Source organism: Lactuca serriola, chromosome 4, assembly GCF_051521515.1.
Source record: "Lactuca serriola cultivar US96UC23 chromosome 4, Lser_US96UC23_V15, whole genome shotgun sequence".
Classification (NCBI taxonomy): Eukaryota; Viridiplantae; Streptophyta; class Magnoliopsida; order Asterales; family Asteraceae; genus Lactuca; species Lactuca serriola.
The window spans coordinates 211705353-211723853 of record NC_136411.1 but is presented as its reverse complement, the minus strand read 5'-3'; the positions used below and the strand labels follow the sequence as shown (position 1 = coordinate 211723853).

The 18501-nt window shown below is 36.3% G+C and overlaps 2 protein-coding genes across 2 annotated transcripts; both read left to right on the top strand.

Moving 5' to 3' along the window:
• Window positions 1-9518: 9518 nt before the first annotated feature.
• On the top strand, window positions 9519-11395 carry LOC145099164 (protein MIS12 homolog). The gene is made up of 6 exons (XM_079036754.1): window positions 9519-9721; window positions 9790-9847; window positions 10000-10119; window positions 10452-10553; window positions 10699-10825; window positions 10944-11395. The coding sequence occupies exons 1-6, from the start codon at window positions 9600-9602 to the stop codon at window positions 11000-11002; spliced, it is 588 nt and encodes a 195-aa protein (XP_078892880.1). The 5' UTR covers window positions 9519-9599; the 3' UTR covers window positions 11003-11395.
• Window positions 11396-12350: 955 nt separating this feature from the next.
• LOC145103232 (strictosidine synthase-like) lies at window positions 12351-13907 on the top strand. The gene is made up of 3 exons (XM_079040791.1): window positions 12351-12660; window positions 12778-13032; window positions 13233-13907. The coding sequence occupies exons 1-3, from the start codon at window positions 12404-12406 to the stop codon at window positions 13714-13716; spliced, it is 996 nt and encodes a 331-aa protein (XP_078896917.1). The 5' UTR covers window positions 12351-12403; the 3' UTR covers window positions 13717-13907.
• Window positions 13908-18501: the final 4594 nt, after the last annotated feature.

Below are 18501 nucleotides of genomic sequence, written 5' to 3'. Positions count from 1 at the left end.
AGATTGTGGGCTCCCATGGATTTGGGTCGTGCAATCGATTTAGCCCAACAAATAGAGGAGAGGAATCGGTCCCTGTTCGCTAGTGGATTCGGGGCGTCGGGAAACCGGAGCACCCAACCGGGTAAAAGGCAAATTGGGGGAAAACCCACACATGGAATCGCCATCACGCAATCGGATAAAGCAAGTGAGTTCAACAGTCCCCATCGAACACTGACGGAGGCTCAAATCCAAGAAAAAAAGAGTCGAGGCGTGTGTTTCCGCTGTGACGAGCGGTGGTTCAAGGGGCATGTCTGTAAATCTCAAATTAACGTGATACTAATTGACGAAGACCATAACACGGAAGAGGGAGTAGATGACGTGAATCCTGCTATTTTGGTATGCACTGAAGTCAACCCAGAAGTGGAGGTGTCCCTTAACTCCGTCGCCGGCCTATCCTCCCCAAAAACGATGAAAGTGAGAGGTGCTATTGGGAACCAGCCGGTGGTGACCCTAATTGATCCAGGGGCCACCCATAACTTCATCTCTTCCCATTTAATAACCACACTAGAAATTCCCGTAGAAGAAACCGAGCCATATGGGGTGAGGATGGGTACTGGAGACAATGAGAGAGGAACAGGGATATGCAAGGGGATCGTGCTCCATCTTAAAGGGATCGACATCACTGAGGACTTCCTTCCCTTGAGGTTAGGAAGTTCCGATGTCATTCTAGGTATGCAATGGTTGGAGACTCTTGGAGAAACGAAGACGAGGAACAAACTATGGAATTTGATGTGGGGGGAAGGAGGGCAAGAATCGAAGGAGACAAATCCCTGGGAAAATCTCTAATCTCCTTGAGGGCAATGACTCGTACTGTAGGGAAAGAAGGCAGTGGGCTGTTAATCGAACTCAGCAATACAGAAGTGGGAGCTGAAAACCTTACACCTGTCCCAGCTTTTTTGCAAGATGTGATTCAAGCTTTTGGGTGTATCTTCCAAGACCCAACAAGGTTACCTCCTCCAAGGAAATTGGAGCATCAGATTGTCATCAAGGAAGGAGCAGCCCCAATCAGCGTCAGACCCTACAGGTATCCTCACTACCAAAAGAATGAAATAGAAAAAATGGTTACAGAGATGCTGAAGGCGGATATAATTCAACCAAGCAACAGTCCCTACTCTAGCCCAGTAATCCTTGTCAAGAAAAAGGATGGATCATGGCGGTTTTGCGTGGACTATAGGGCTTTGAACAGGGCGACGGTACCGGACAAGTTCCCAATTCCGGTGATCGATGAATTACTGGATGAGTTGCATGGTTCGGTCGTCTTCACCAAGTTGGATTTGAAATCCGGCTACCACCAAATACGCGTTCGAGTAGAAGATGTCCCTAAGACCGCGTTCTGGACACACGACAGGCATTACGAGTTCAAGGTAATGCCCTTCGGTCTCACCAACGCGCCAGCCACCTTCCAAGCCCTGATGAATGATGTATTCCGCCCCTACCTTCGGAAGTTCATCCTTGTTTTTTTTATGACATCCTTATATACAGCCCAAGCGAGGAGCTACATCGTGAGCACGTGTTAACTGCCTTTAACACCCTAAAGGAGCATCAACTATTTGTGAATTACAAGAAGTGCGAGTTTGGGAAGAAACGCCTCACGTACCTAGGGCATGAAGTGTCGTATGAGGGTGTATCAGCAGAGAAGAACAAAATACAGGCCATGCAAGACCAGCCCACCCCAAAAAACATTAAGGGACTCAGGGGGTTTTTGGGGCTTACCGGATACTACAGGAAATTCGTAAAGGGTTATGCAAACATAGCGAAGCCTCTCACTGAACAACTTAAGAAGGACAGGTTCGGGTGGAACGAAGAAGCGGAAAGGGCATTTGTGTTCCTCAAACAACCCATGACTAAGGTCCCAGTCTTAGCCATGCCGGATTTCAAAAAGACCTTCATTATAGAAGCGGATGCATCAAGGCATGGGCTAGGGTCCGTTTTGATGCAGGAACAACGACCGGTCGCATACTATAGCACCACTTTGGGACCCCAAGCGCAATTGAAATCAATCTACGAAAAGATGGCCATTGTAATGGCGGTCATCAAATGGCGACCTTACCTTGTGGGGAGAAGGTTTGTTGTTCGCACGGATCAACTGAGTCTCAAATACATCCTTGAGCAAAGGGTGATCGGGAGTGATTACCAAAGGTGGTCTCTAAGCTTATGGGGTTTGACTTCGAGATTCAATATCGACCCGGGGCCAGCAATTGAGTCGCAGATGCCCTGTCTAGAAAGGAATCTCCTGTACAGTGCAACAGCCTTCAAATGGGGGTTTGGCAATTCTGGGACAAGCTGAAGGATGAAATCTCCAGGGACAAATTTATCCAAAGAATCAAGTCAGAGGTGGAAAAAGAAGCGGACTCACACAAAGGTTTCACAATCTACCAAGGGAACCTCCTGTATAAGGGTAGGTTAGTCATCCCTACCACGTCTCCCTTACTCCCAGAAATTATGGCTGCTTTTCATGACTCACCCATTGGCGGACATGGGGGAGAAAAGAAAACATACTTAAGAATGGAAGTTGAGCTGTATTGGCAGGGGATGAGAACATCTATAGGGAAATATGTCAGAATTTGTCAAGTGTGCCAAACACATAAGGCACTCAACACATCCCTAGTTGGACTCTTACAGCCCATACCCATTCCCTCGCAGACTTGGGATGAAATCACCATGGACTTCATCGAAGGGCTCCCAAAATCCAGAGGGTGGGATACCATATGGGTGGTCGTGGACCGCTTAACGAAATACGCCCACTTCATCCCTCTCAAACACCCGTTTACAGCATCCAAGGTTGCAGGGGAGTTTATCAAGCAAATTGTAAGACTACACGGCTTCCCTTCGTCCATCATTAGTGACAGGGACAAAATCTTCCTCAGTCAACTATGGAAGGAACTTCTCCAACTCCATGGGGTGCAGCTGAAGCGAAGTACGGCCTACCCCCCAAACGGACGGGCAGTCGGAGGTGGTAAACCGTTGTTTAGAAACATATCTAAGGTGTTTCTGTTCGGAAAAACCCAAGAATTGGTCCTCTTGGCTCGCTTGGGCTGAATTGTGGTACAACACCACTCACCATTCGTCCACTAACTGTACCCCTTTCAAGGCCCTCTATGGTCGAGACCTACCCCCCATCGCCAGATACGAGGGGTAGCAAACAAACCTGGATGCTATTGATCAACTGTTGACAAATAGAGATGCCAGTTTGGATGATTTGCGCATGAACCTCATCAGGGCCCAACAAAAAATGGCACTACAATCCAACAAGCACAGACGCGACATAGCGTTTGAGGAAGGGGACATGGTCTTCCTAAAATTAAGACCATACAGGCAGCAAAGTCTCGCAAAACGAAAATATGAAAAACTCTCGCCTCGCTACTATGGGCCCTACCGTATCTTGAACAAGATTGGCAAGGTGGCATATAAACTCGACCTTCCCTCGACTGCCAGCATCCATCCCGTCTTCCACGTGTCGCAGCTTCGTGCAGCTCACGGAAGTCCCTTCACCACCAATGAGTTACCACCCCAACTCACTGAAGACTTAGAGCTGATCATGCAACCCATGCTGCTGAAAGGAATACGTGCAAAAAAGGGCCAGAATAAGGCCAGGAGGTCTTGATCCAATGGAAGGGATTTTCACAAGAGGAAGCTACCTGGGAAGACTATGTTCGAGTGAACACCTAGTTTCCAGAATTTAACCTTAAGGGCAAGGTTAAAGTTTGGGAGGCGGGTATTGATAGGCCCAAGGACTTATTGATCTATAGCAGGAAGAAAAACAAGCCCACTCCATCTAGCCCAACTTGATCATTTTGGATCCTTTAATATATTTTCTTATTGGTTGACGTTTTTTATCCCGTCTTTACGTTTTGAGAGTCTGTTATTTTCTTTTTGTTCCACCCACAATTGTTAGTAGTGGGGTAGGAGTGTCTGGGTTGTTAGGCTGTATTGGTCGCCTGCCCTTTTTTGTCCCCTGCTCTCCTTCTTATAAGGAGGGTGAGTCTTGTTTCTTCTTTATGTGAAAAATTAATGAAATAGTTCTTTGGAACTTGGGAGAGCACCCACCTCTATAATTGTGTGATTTCTTTATCGTTTTCTAGTTTGTGCTATCAATTATCTGGATCGGGTTTCATTTTGAAATATTCTAATTAATGTGAGCATCTTCTAATTAATGTGAGCATCTTGTTTCTTTTGTAGTTGTGCTAAAGGGTGTTTTTTGATTTTTTATTTAAAGTGTTTATTGAATTATTGTGATTTGTGATTTTTTGTTAAAAATGTTTATTGACTTATTTTGGTTTGATTTTTTTTTGGAACGCACCTCTTATAGCTGAAACCCGGGTTCAAGCTTATTTACAGGACAAACCCTCACCATTTTTAATGGGATTCCAAAGGAAAATTCCCATGAGTGGCCACCAATGGGAGTCAAACTGCCCCCTCCCCTCAATAGTTACAAACCCAACACCTCTTTCCCAACTGGGTTGAGCTTCATTGGTTTTTTAAGTGTTTGAATAAAAATAACATTAAACATATTTATTGCTATTGCTTACAGAAAACTATTTTAAGTGTTTGAATAAAAATAACATTAAACATATTTATTGCTTATGTAAGAAATTATTTTTAGTAAGTTAGTTACTTAAAGTTATTTTTGGTAAGTTAGTTACTTATATTATTGATTTGAATAAAGAGTTTTTGATAATTTCCTTTTTAATTAAACATGATTTTATCAAACACTATTAGGGTACCGATAATTTAAACATATGTAATTAGTAAATACTTAAAAAAAAATTGTTTTAAATAAACACTATGAAACAGCCCCTAATTATACAATGATTTCATTAAAGATTTAAATTTCAAAACGTGATAAATCTTAGTTTCCGACATTAAGTGATACAAACTTGCATAGAGTCCCAAACTGAATAGTAACCAAATATTAATACTAGTTTAATCGAATATAAAAAAAGATTGTCTTAAAACAAGAACCATAACGAAAATAGTTTATTTATTTATTTATAAACTACAGAAACGAAGAACTGATCCGAATACAATTAGTTTCAGTTTGGTTCAATCTTGCCCCGATTCAATTTTTATGAGCATTGTGTGCTTATCTTTTAATGTTGTAATTTAATACATAACTAGATTATGACCCCGCGTAAAACGCGGGGAACATATAAAAATGTATATGTAAATGTATAACAAAGTTGCACTATAAAAAAATAAAGTAACATAAACAGATTTAGCATTATTTCTAACATTTAAATGTTTGAAAAAAAAAACAAAGAAACACTTGAATATCTATAATAGTTGAAGGGCCTCTTTGTAAACATAACATTTTTGTTTTATTAGTTGGACAATCTTCATCGTAATATATGAGTACCTTAAATCCCTTTTCGAAGACAAGCTTATGCACGTATAATCCAACATTTGATAATTAGTGTCATTGACTTTTGTTAATGGCCATAACAAAATAAACTACTATAGGGAATTGCCTCCGCTGAAAACATAATGAGATTTTTTCATTAGACGGAGTTAAATTCATGCAAGGTATATAAGTAGTCTCCATAAAGAATCTATCATATATGATTCAGGCTTCAATGACGTTTCTTCCAAGCCTAACAATCTATAATCTAGTACAATTGCATAGTCCTTTGGTTTGGTCGATATTACAAAGTAATATGACTGGAACACCTATTTTTAGTGTAAGTTTATGGTTGGAAATTCTAGATGCCTTAAAATCATTCAACACAACTGAAGAGTAAATTGATTCCTCAAAAAAACTGGTAACTTTGTATCACGTAAAGAATTTGAACTCATATGTTTTCCCTTCATCTTTCATCAATCCTAAAATGTAGTTATTGGTAGCATCAAATTCTTGATTTGTAGGGACCAAAATAGTTTTATCTTGAAAATCTGATTGATCATTAAGATGATTTTCAAAGGATAGATAAATGATAGATACAATTGAATGAATATGGTCACCTATAGAGCGAACAACAACGTCTTCTGGAAATTCAATTTCAGCTTCACCATCATTAGGGCCGCCAATATTACCATCACGAATTTTAACAATCCACTCGTCAAATGCTTTTGTCTCATCCAAATCTTAGTTAGACAACCAAAATAAATCTCATGTTTACGGTTAAACGTAAAACTGTACATCACATTGTAATTTGGACGAATATGATGCATGCACAGTATCCGAACAATTGCCTCTTTGTATTGCTACAAGAATTTGTCTAAAGTCATCTCCATATAAAATGGTCTTGCCTCCAAACGATTCTTAAAGATAAATACCTACAAAGCGATGATATCCTCTTTGTTGACCATATTTGATGTATAAACTTCATTATCGTTGAAATGTTCGTCAGAGTTCACTAATACTTTTGTATTGGCACGTGATATCCCTCTAGACAATGCCTCTAGAGGGATAAAATTTGATTAGAAATTGTTTTCTTATCAGCTTGAATGGTAACATGTCATCTTCATGCAAACATAGAGGAAACCTTGGACCAAATCTCTAGATAGTTTATTTTGACTATTAGCGATGCAACGGTACCAAATAGTTTCTTTTGATGATAAGTTTCAGACGACTATTTAGGGGCTTAAGGTTTAGAAGGAGGGTGTGTTGCAATAAATATTAGCAAATTGGTTAAAAATGAGACATATTTATGAATGCAAATTTTAATATGTTCTTAGCAGGAACATGCTATACTTTGAAGAACACGTAATATATTGTTCTTGTATCATCTCTTATTCATATATAAGTATACATTAATCCTAAAAAAATAGTTATTTTGTCAAAATATCTGTTCAAAAAACTAAAATAATATGTGAAGTTTATTTTAAAATGGGTAGATGCTAACACTCTTTTTCGTAATATGATTTTCATATATGAAAAACATAAACCATGATTACTTTTATAATTTGAAAAATTAAAACATGAATACGTTTATATATCTGACAAAATTTTCATATAACAAAACTTTAGAATATAATCAATCATTTAAAGATAATAATGAAACATTGAAATAAAGAATCAATTAATTGGTTGCTATCTTATTTTTATTTTTATAAGGTGATAATCTCGTTATGTCTTATTTAAAAATTTATATTATAATATAACTTTTATATATATATATATATATATATATATATATATATATATATATATATATATATGATAAATACAAAATAAATTAATATATTGTTATCATTCTACTTTTTTTTTTTTTTTTTTTTTTTTGCAAATTTCAATACTAAAAACAAATTTTCCCTAGAAAACTGTCATATTAATGACCTACTAATTAACAATTAAATTTATATACTACATAAATGGTTCACTTGTGAACAAAAGTACACAAATGGTCCATATATGAAATGTTTTTCTTACATAAATGGTTTATTACGCGAAAGAAAATGAAAATGTACTTTCCATTAATAAAATGTTTTCAAAAATGTAGAAAAAAATTAAGTTTTTTTTCTAGATTAGCCAAAAAGAATACGGAAAAGTCATTTTTTGAAACTACAATGCTATTAATAAACTTTTTTGCAAAGTTTAATGTTATTAATGATTTTTTTTCCAGAAAACAATCGTTTAAATGCGCTTCAATATACAAAAAATAGAACTTTCCATATCAACTAAAAATAATCCAAAAAAGTCATTTTTTAAGAGTATGATGCTATATATGAACTTTTTTTTTCAAAGTCTAATATTAAAAGCAACTTTTTTTTTTCCAAAAAAGGTCATAATATAAGGTTAAAAGAACATACTGTAAAATATTTATCGATCTACACGAGCAAGAATTAAACGTTTCCATCAATACCCAATAAGGTATATAAATTATGTCTCCTTCTGTAATGAATTCCAACGCCCCACATCCGATAATCAATATGAAGAGAAGCTACAATAAAAAATAATAATTGTCACCATCTTATACAGATATTAGAGATTATTGGGGTGTTAGATAGTGTAATAACTTGCAACTAAATATAATTTTCAAATAAAACTTAATATGAGAAACTAACCAATATGATCAAGGGTCAAAGAAGGCATTATAACTAAAACAAAAACAAAGAGCTATTAGGGTTGAAACATGAAACTTTAAGGAGAAACATACAAATTTAAATCGTAAAAGATAACAAAAATCGATAAGTATATTTTTTTAAGTAATTTAAACCAATATATTTTTAAAGTAATTTAAACCGGTCCATAGGTTTATCCCAATATTGTTCCCTTAAGCATTTCATCGAACAGGTAGTAGACAGATAGACCAAACAAAATTTTCAAGTATCCAAATCAAGGTCTCAAATCCTAACACATAAAAAAAACCGAAAAAAAAAACAAATTTGTGATTTAACAACCAAAAGCAAAGGATATGACATACATTGTGTATGAGTCTATCGTTTATAATTTGATTGCTCAACTTATTGAACAATTCGTCAAAAGTATGAAAAAATAGGGAATCCCATAAAAGATCCGATTCAAATTTCTAAATAACACAACTGTGACAATTAATTTTCAAACCACAAAATTTGACACCCTCATAACATAAAAATCAAAATATATTTTACTTACGTTCACAAGAACCCAAATGAATTCAACCATTTCTATTGTTCATCAACTCCAGTTTCGACCTACAAGAAATCTAAACAAATCAAGCAACTTGAGTAACAATCATTTTCATATTGTCACAACTTTAGCACAAATATCGATAAATAGTACAAATATTAGTTATAAATAAACAAGCATATATGAGATGACTAAAAAGTTGTCAAGTGGAATTTGATTTACTTGTTTTCTTACCTTTATCTGATGTATTTATAATTCCAGTCGTTCGACTACAAATCTAAATCGTTAAGTAAAAATCAAAACAACATGTTTTTCCCCATTTTCTTCTCCACTACAAAACTTAGGTTAAATATATTACGTAAAGAATTGAGGGAGACGGGGTATTTTTGTATTTTATTTTTTGTAAGATTTAATTGTCATTAATAGAATTTCAAATTTAATTCATTTTATTTTTGGTGATATTTAATTGTTATTAATAGAATTCCTAATTTAATTTATTTTATTTTTGGTGAGATTTAAGTGTCATTAATGAAATTCTAATTTAAAATGTAATATACTTTTTATAAAATCTATTGACAAAAATAAATGGGTTGACAAAGATGATGTCATCAAATAATCCAAATGTGGAAAATATATGATTGAAATGCAATCAATGATCCTGATTTTTTAAGTTTAGAATTAAAGGTTCTCTTTTAATAATATTTAGAGATATTTTTTTTTATTAATTTAAAATAGATAAAATAATTCAATTACAAATAAAAAATTATAATGAAACAACGAATGTAACAAGATTTTTTATATAAATAGAAATGATATAACTAAAAATACTAGTAAATCTTAATACAATGATTTATTTATTCATCAAAATCAAATTTCCATTTCGGTCCCTTCAAAATTGGTTTTGTTCTAGATTAACATAGCAGAGAAAACCTCAAAAAATTTGATTTTATCAGGCGGGAAATTCGAAACCTGGTTTTCTTGCAGATCCAGAGAAAGAGAAGAGAGACCGGAGATGGAGCGTAGTGAGAGCGAGGCGATTTTTGATTCGTTGAACCTCAAACCGCAGCTTTTCATCAACGCCGCTCTAAACATCGTCGACGAATTGATTGATAGCGCCTTCGATCATCTTCACCAGTCAGTTTCTATCATCATTTCCTGATAGTAACTATTCACTATGCAAAAGGCTAACGGTGTTCTTACAGGGAGGCGTCAATTCAACTCAAGGTCGATGGTTCAGATATGGCGGAAGATTTAACCAAGGTCTACCATTTGTTTCTGTTTTCCAACTCCCTTTTGTCTTCGGTTTTGTTTCAAATCGCCTCCGCAAACTGTTGGTGCATATGAATTTAAGATCACAGACTGTTGATTATTTGGCTAAACGGTTTTGTTTTTCCATTCTGATTGTCAATTAGGGTTTGGATTATATCCGAAACACAATTCAATCTTCCATTGACAAGCGCTTGACTATGTGGGAGAAGTACTGTTTCCTTCGTTTGTTTGTGGTTCCAGAAGGATTTTCACTGCCAAAAGATGTACGTCTCTTGACTCGTTCTTCTAAATCATTGCTACGTTGCATTTAATAACTCATGTGGTTTGTCTAAACAATTACATGAATTTCTATACCCCCTGTCTTTGTGAATATTATTATCAGCATGGTGAGGAAACTTATTTTGAAAACATTTCCTGCTTCCACTTAGGAGAAAAACTATTTACAATTTGTATAGGTATGGGTATCTTGGGAACATTTATATGGATAGGATTTACGTTATATTATGTAATTGGAGCAATATATTCCAAAAATCCGATCCATTTTACACATTTTTTTAAAGTTCAGTATAATATCTGATCTGTTTTATGTCTTCAGGATGAGGAATCTGGTAGTGATGTAAATGTAATGGATGTGGATGCTGTTAGTAACCCTGATCTTGATGCACACTTGGATTCCTTGAGAACAAAACTTAATTTGGTAATACAATTAAAACCATGGTAGTATGCAATTACTTATGTTAATCTATATTGTTCCTTATATTTTTGATAAATAATAAGGAAGATTTAAAATAAAATGCAACAACATTACAAATCATTAAATATATTTATTGGTTGTTGCAGAGCTACAAAAACTTGCAATAGAATTACGCACGAAAGTGGAGAAGCTAAAGACAGAAAAGGAAGATGAAAGTGAACATCAGAAAGTGCGTTTATGGAATGAGGATTTGTTAAGGATAATTGGTGGAAATGGTAATGTAAATTCTATTATATGCTTTTTAGGTAGTGAAATGGAAATGGAAATGGAAATGGTCTTCTGACTTCTATTATATAATAATATTAATAATAATAATCATAATAATAATTGTAGGCGTCTCGAATACAAACTCAGAAGAAATTGAAGGTTTTCTTCAAGGTTTCAACACTTGATGCGAGTATAATATGGTAAGCTATCTTCTCTTTAAACAAGAAATTCAACTTTTTATGTAAAATTACCCATTAAAACCGATTTTAGACCTAAAAAGTTGAAACTATATATAATCGGTTATGGATCCAATTTGATTCGAAAATAGGTAAAATGCGAATATTGCTTTAGAGGCTGAAGTAGAAGATGTGAATTCTGATCTTAAAGTTCTTAATGGAAACAAACTGAAACTAACCATTCATCACTCCAATTCAAGTTCCATTGTTTATTGTTTATGAGTTGTAAGGCTTGGTTTGATGTCATTATATCATCTCTAGTAAAATGGTCAATAGTAATGCTTCCTGTTTAACAGTTTTAATATGAGTTTATATCTAAAGATAACAATGATTTTTTCTTTAGTAGAATTATATTTTACATGCTATAGCAAAGATAAGCAAGATACACCGGTCATTTGATAAGAGTAACAACAATCCAATAATTGCTATGTAGTTTTACATATTTAATGGTCAAACTAATTCTAATGGTGCTAATTAATTAATTTAATCACGTAGAAGTTTATATGCAAGTCACACGATATTAGTGTTAATCAAACTGTATAATGCGGTTTAAAACCTTCACGGTATGGTTTGCGGTTTCCGAAAAGCTCAAACAACAGATGCGGTGCGGTTAGTGGTTTTGAGTCCAAACCGCGACACGAACACTCCTAGTTAATATAGTAACACAGTGTCAAAATCGTATTTTTGTGTAAATGTAGTGATTTTTTGTAAAAATTTCTTTTTATTATATATAATTAACTTTAGAATTCATGTTATATCTTTTAGTGCATTATTTAAGTAACTTTAAGATTTTCATAATTTACGTTGTACATTATACATAATTTGAAAGAGAAAAAACTTTAAAAACACTACAAGTTGAAGCTTGGGCTTAGTGAGACTTAAGTCTGAGTTTGATTTATAAGCTGAAAAACTAACATTTAGTTTATATGTTAACGAGTTATATCAATTAATTTATGAAAAAACTAGTCTATATGTTAGTTTATAAGTTATTTTTAACTCTTTTTATGGTCTCACCAAACATTAAATTGTAATAAGCTAGCTTATAAATGTCAAAGTCAACCTTAAGGTTTTATGGAACACATCCGTTTGTTTCACGACTTCTAATCTTTATATAAAAAACTTATTTTAAATATGAACCCATAAGTAAATTTTATAAGATAATTTTTTTGGTATTTTCCTTAAATTAGAAAGTATTTTATTCTCAATATGGTGGCGACTAGCGAATACATCACATGATGGCCGTTATGACACCCATTCCCAATGAACACGACGGCTATTTATGCATACCTTTCGTATATAAATAGAAGCTTTGTCCAATACTCTTTCATTGCTCCCTTCATATATCCAAATATGGCTTCTCCACGAATGCAATCCCACATGCTTTCCATTTTGGTCATATTTCTTTGTGTTTTTAAAACCTATGTTTCTAGTCAATTTACTAACTTTAATAAGTTAGTGTTACCTCCGGGTGTCACCGGCCCTGGCTCAGTCACATTTGGTGGACTTCTAGCCAACGGGCCCTTCACAACCGTCACTGATGGTAGGATTTTGAGATGGGCAGGCCCTACCACCGGTTTTGTAGACTTCGCATACACTTCACCAACAAGGTATTTTTCAAATTATTATTTTACAATTTATTAAATTTATGACACTTGAGGCATAACACAAGGTCATTCTGTATGTGATGATTTTTTTGTTAATATTTTATGGATTTTTTTTTTCAGGACAAAACAATTTTGTGATGGTACAACAGATCCAGAGAAAGGGCCAGTATGTGGACGACCAATTGCACTTAGCTATCACCCTATAACCGGCCTTCTTTACATAGCTGATGCATTTAAGGGACTTCTAGTTGTGGGCCCCACCGGCGGGCTCGCAACTCAACTTGAGGGGGGATTTAAGTATGCTAATGGCATAGACATTGACTTATTAACAGGAAATGTTTATTTCAGTGATGGTAGTTTGACTTATGATATTAGGTAACCAATTTAACTTTAATCTTGTTGTAAAAATTAACAATGTATACTCATTTATTTGTTTATTATAGCATTCTAGTCCCTTTTTTTTTAATCCAAACACAAAAATGCTATAATTAAGTAAAATTTTAACATTAAAATGTTGTAGATTAAATGAAAATATGATATTGTAATGGAATATGAGCAAATGTTACATGGTGCAGAGATATTACCAAACCAGGATTTCAGCCAGATTCAACCGGAAGGTTATTGCGTTACAATCTACTTACCAGACAGATGTCAGTTTTGTTGAGTGGTCTCTCTGGCAGTGGTGGTCCTGCCGTGAGTGCGGATGGTACATTTGTTCTAGTACCTGAGATTAATGCTAATCGGATTTCTAAATATTGGTTGGTGGGGCCCAAAGCAAATACGGTGGAAGTTTTGATACATACCACCGGGAATCCTAATAAAATAAAGCGAGCAGAAAGATTAGGAGAGTTTTGGGTTGGAATTTCGGTTGGATATATTCCAAGAATGGCTGTCATTCTACCTGAAGGGATGCGGTTCAATTCAAATGGGGTGGTGTTGCAAACGGTGTCGTTTGCTAAAGAATATGTTAATGTGCCGGTTAGTTTGGTTCAAGAACGGGATGGGAAACTGTATGTGGGGTCTCGTTTCACCAATTTCATTGGTGTCTACTCTAACTAGACACGTGTGTCTTGTATTATGAAATAAAGGTGAAATGATATTAAAATAAAAATGCAACGTAATATAAAGGTTGATTTAATCTTATCCCAATGTTTACTCATGTTAAATTATCCATTATGCAACTCCTAGAATTAGAGGTGCACGAATGGACTTTTTTTTTTGCTTACAATGAAATTTTAAAATTTTTAGAATTCTATCTACGTTTGTAGATTTATAATGATAAATATAAACGATGCAACTTTTGGAGTTTGTTATGTTGGAAGTATTCAAAATATTCTTTTAGATCGTCTAATATGATCTTGTTATTGCTTAGAATATGATAAGCTTCCTATATCAAACTAAAATAGGCAAAGGGTCAAAAAAGATTAAGTAAACTAATTAAGATAACCAGTTGAAGGTCAGGTGGACGATTTGAGGGAAGTTCTATATACATGGGCTGGAGAGACTGGAAGGTTTTTAGGTGCATGTTACTGATGTTAGCTAGAGTGAAGGTTAAGTCTAGTATAAATAGAGGTTAGGTATAGTAGAGAAGGGCATTTTGGAGTTGTAAACAATTTTAGTTATTTTATTATTATTATTATTATTATTATTATTATTATTATTATTATTATTTTGGGAGAGATACTACTCAAAGCTAGTAACATCATTAAAACAAGCAAAATGTATCCAAATTGTTTATCAATGACAAAATTGCAAGAATGGTCCCTGTGGAATGTCAAAACTAACAAACTTGGTCCAAAAGCGTTTGGACTTGCAAAGATGGTCCAATAATTTGGTTTTGTTGTAAGTTTGATCCAATTTGATTAGAAGTTTTTGGTATTGACGATTTTACCCTTTATTATTTTATTTTTCAATTTTGTTTTATTACAAAAATTAAAAAACTATTAAAAATAAAACAAAAATAAAATACCTCTCTCTCTCTCTCTCTCTCTCTCTCTCTCTCATCACCTTCACTAATAGATCTCAAAAATCTAAAATTAAATCGAAATATGTGGCAGAACAAAATTTTTCATCTAACATCATCCATGCTTTTCAGATCCGACGCTAACCCATCTGCATCTCCATTTTCATCCAAAGACATCTGCCCTAAAAGCCCCATCTTTAAATCATCTATCCGCCACCACCACAACCAGCGGTATCAGATCCTACATCTTTAACCTCCCAGATCTTGCAACATCCTCATCTTTTCTCTCCGATTTTCAAATGAAGCTCAACTCTCTTTCCCTATCCAATGACCTCGCTTCCTTTTCTTTTGACCCCATAGTGTTGTACCTTGTAATTTAAGGATTAACTTCTTACCCAAATCCCATAAAAATATTCGTTCTGGATTAACTTCTTACCCAAATCCCATAAAAATATTCGTTCTTCTCTGATATATGGATCGGTTGGAGCACTTGTTGTTGTTGTAGTAATGTCTTGTTTCGTGGGGATCTACATTTGGTAGGATAGAAAGAGGAAAAGGAAAACATCGAGGTGGTGGTGGTGTTGGCTGGAATATGAATAAGAAGAAGATGATGATGTTCGTGAGGCAGAGATTTCTAGCTGTAAGAGCATTGTGGCTCTCGTGTTTTCCTAAATGATGCTTAAATGAGTTGTACATAATGTCTTGAAAATTGTATATTGCTGGGAATGCCATCCTGATTTTCATAAAGGGAGACTTGAAGGAATCCAATGAAGAAGTTGTCAAGTACAAGTTTGGAGCTCCTACGCGTGATGGACTTGTGGCTCCGATGGATTGTGGTTGTTCCACCAGACAACACTGGTCTCGATCCATCTCATACCACTTTATTCCAGATTCTCAACATTCCCACCAGGATTAACAAAGGTAGTGTGGATCAATACCCTTGTTGCGGATTCGGTAAGTTTGTTGTTGCTGCCTCCTCTAGCGGTGGTGCTCCAACGGCTGCTGGTGGTCCAGTGGAAGAGGAGAGAGAGAGAGAGACAGAGAGAAAGAGAGTTATTTTATTTTTATTAGTTTTTTAATTGTTGTAATAAAACAAAAATGAAAAATAAAATAATAAAGGGTAATATCGTCAATACAAAAAAGTTCAAATCAAATTGGACCAAACTTGCAATAAAACCAAACTATTGGACCATTGCAAGCCCAAACGCTTTTGAACCAAACTTGCTAGTTTTAACATACCACAGGGACCATTCTTGCAATTTTGTCTTTATCAATTGGTATCAGAGTAAGTTCGAACAATGGGGACAAGATCTGAACTCCAATGCTTACGAAAGTTGCAAAGAAGATTGACATCCATACAAGAAAAATTCGAATCCAGATTTGATTCATTAGAAGGTAATCTTCATTTAATTTCTTTACAACTCAGTAACCTCATGTTAATGCAAGAAGAATTGACAAAATCATTGTTGGCAATAAAATTCTTGAATCAACCTTTGCTTTTGTCAAACATTTCATTGAAAATGTTAAAGACTACAAATGAATTTACAGTCATTGTTTATGGCAGAAACGTTACATCTGATCCTAACAAGAAGAATAAGAGTATTAGAGATACTGTTAATTTCATTTTACAATTCATTAAAAAAAACATTGATTTTTCCTGATGTGACTTTTTTTGGGCCTCCTAGGAGCCGAGGTTTTCAATACGTTTTGCGAGCCGACTAATATCTGACAATTACCCGCTTTGCGAGTAGCCCGAAGTTATCGTGAGTGAACTCCGTGGCCAAAAAGGGTTTTTGTTCCTCCTTGGATTAGAACTTGTGACTTCCCGGCCTTTGACCATATTTAGAGCAAGCTCTAAGGGCTGTTTGTTTTTGTTTTTTGTTTGTTTTTTGTTTTTTTTTACGGAAAACCACTTCTCTGGCTGTACCGCACTTGGGCTTTTGCAACTGTTTGTTATTAAGACTTTAGACTTAAAAACTGTTGTGCGTGTGTTGCGTGTCGGAGCACTGCACTCTTCTCTTCAAACTACTTCTAACATTAATTTAAGTTATATATGTAACATCCTGAAATATCAAGAGTAGAGTTGAAGGGCTAAAAGAGTAAATTGGGTAAGAACGACTCGGCGAGTCCATGGGTGGACTCGGCGAGTAGAGTCGCGACTTGGTCGCGTGTTAAGTAGCCGACTCGGCGAGTCAGTAAGATGGACTCGGCGAGTAGGCGCTGAGTGGAGAAAACCCTAATTCTCGGGGTTGAGCCCTATATAAAGAACATTATGTTTCCTCCCCAGCCTCCTTATCATCCCTTGAGTTCCAGAAACCCTAATTTCGTGGAGAAACCCCATTGTTGAGCAAATTGGAGCTTGGAGAGGTGGTTGTTGAAGAGATCTTAGAGAAGAAGAGGCTTGGATCAAAGGGCTTTGCAAGGATTCGGGATAATCTTCTCTTGGAGCTTCCTTTTGAGGTATCATTCCATTGTTTGAGCTGCTTTTGTCTAGATTCTTCATTTTGGGGGTGTTAGAGATCATATCTTTTGGTGTTTTGGAGTTTAGAGGTTAGATCTGAGGTTGCTACCTCAGATCTGGAATGGAGAAGGGTTGGAATGCCTGAAAGTCCCTGTGTTTGAGTGTGTAGTGAAGCTACCATGTCCCAAACCTTAGCCCTAACGTGCAAAATGCATAGATCTCTTTGGAGTCACGTAAAGTTTGCCACTTTACGTGATGGATGAGTTGTAGGAGGCTAGATCTATGTTTTGGATCAATTGCATGGCCTGGAATGCTTCTGTATGGATTCAGACCGGTGGTACTCGGCGAGTCACATGGGTGGACTCGACGAGTTGCTTGAAGTTGAGCTGGGACTCGACGAGTTGGAAGAACAACTCGGCGAGTTGGATGAAGATGGCCTGGAACTCGGCGAGTTGTATGAACAACTCGGCGAGTAGGTTGAAGATAACCTTAGACTCGGCGAGTCTGTTCTTGGACTCGGCGAGTCTTGTCGAAGAGTCCCAATATTTTCTGGTTGAGTCGGAAATCGGCGAGTCAAGGGATGACTCGGTGAGTTGTGGGCGAGTGGACTCAGAGTTGTTGGACTTGACGAGTCTCGGGGTGACTCGGCGAGTTAGGTTGCGGATTGAGGGAAGTTCTGAGTATGGGGACTCGGTGAGTCATCGGGTTTACTCGGCGAGTAGAGTCAGTCAGGGGTTGACTTTGACCTTGTCCAAGGATTTACCAGTTGTCTTTCATGGGTATTTTGGTAATTAAGGGTATTTATTGAGTTGAGTGTGTTGATGTTCAGTGGAGGAGTTCGTGTTGGAGCTTGGAGCAGCGGGATCTTATCCTTTCAGCCGGCAGTTTCGAGGTGAGTTATCCTCACTATATCAACAGGGTCTAAGGCACCAAGGCTGACCCTTATCGGATTGAGATCCGGGTAGTTGTTGTTATTTTGTTGCTGCGATATGCTTGCATCCTGAGAGCTAGGATGGTATATGTTAGAGACCTGATTAAGATCGGTATCCTAAGAGATAGGGAGATGCTATGCTAGTGACCTGTTAGGTCGGTATCCTGGTTAGGATGATGATATGTTATGTGATCTGTTTGATCTGCTTGTTAACTGTGAATTGCTATATGATTGTATGTATATGTGCACATGGTTGTTTGGACTGGAGTTGGGTTGAGGCGGGTCCTGCTTTGTGCTGTAGGCCAAGATACCCAGGGCGGACCGGTTGTTCCGAAGGCCCAGCGAGCGGTCCGGATAGGCTGTAGGCCCCATGAGGGCGGACCAGACGTGCCGAAGGCTCGGAGAGTGGACCAGACAAACTGAAGGCCCGGTGTGGGCGGACCAGTCATACTGTAGACTCAGAGAGTGGACCAGGTGGATTGAAGGCCC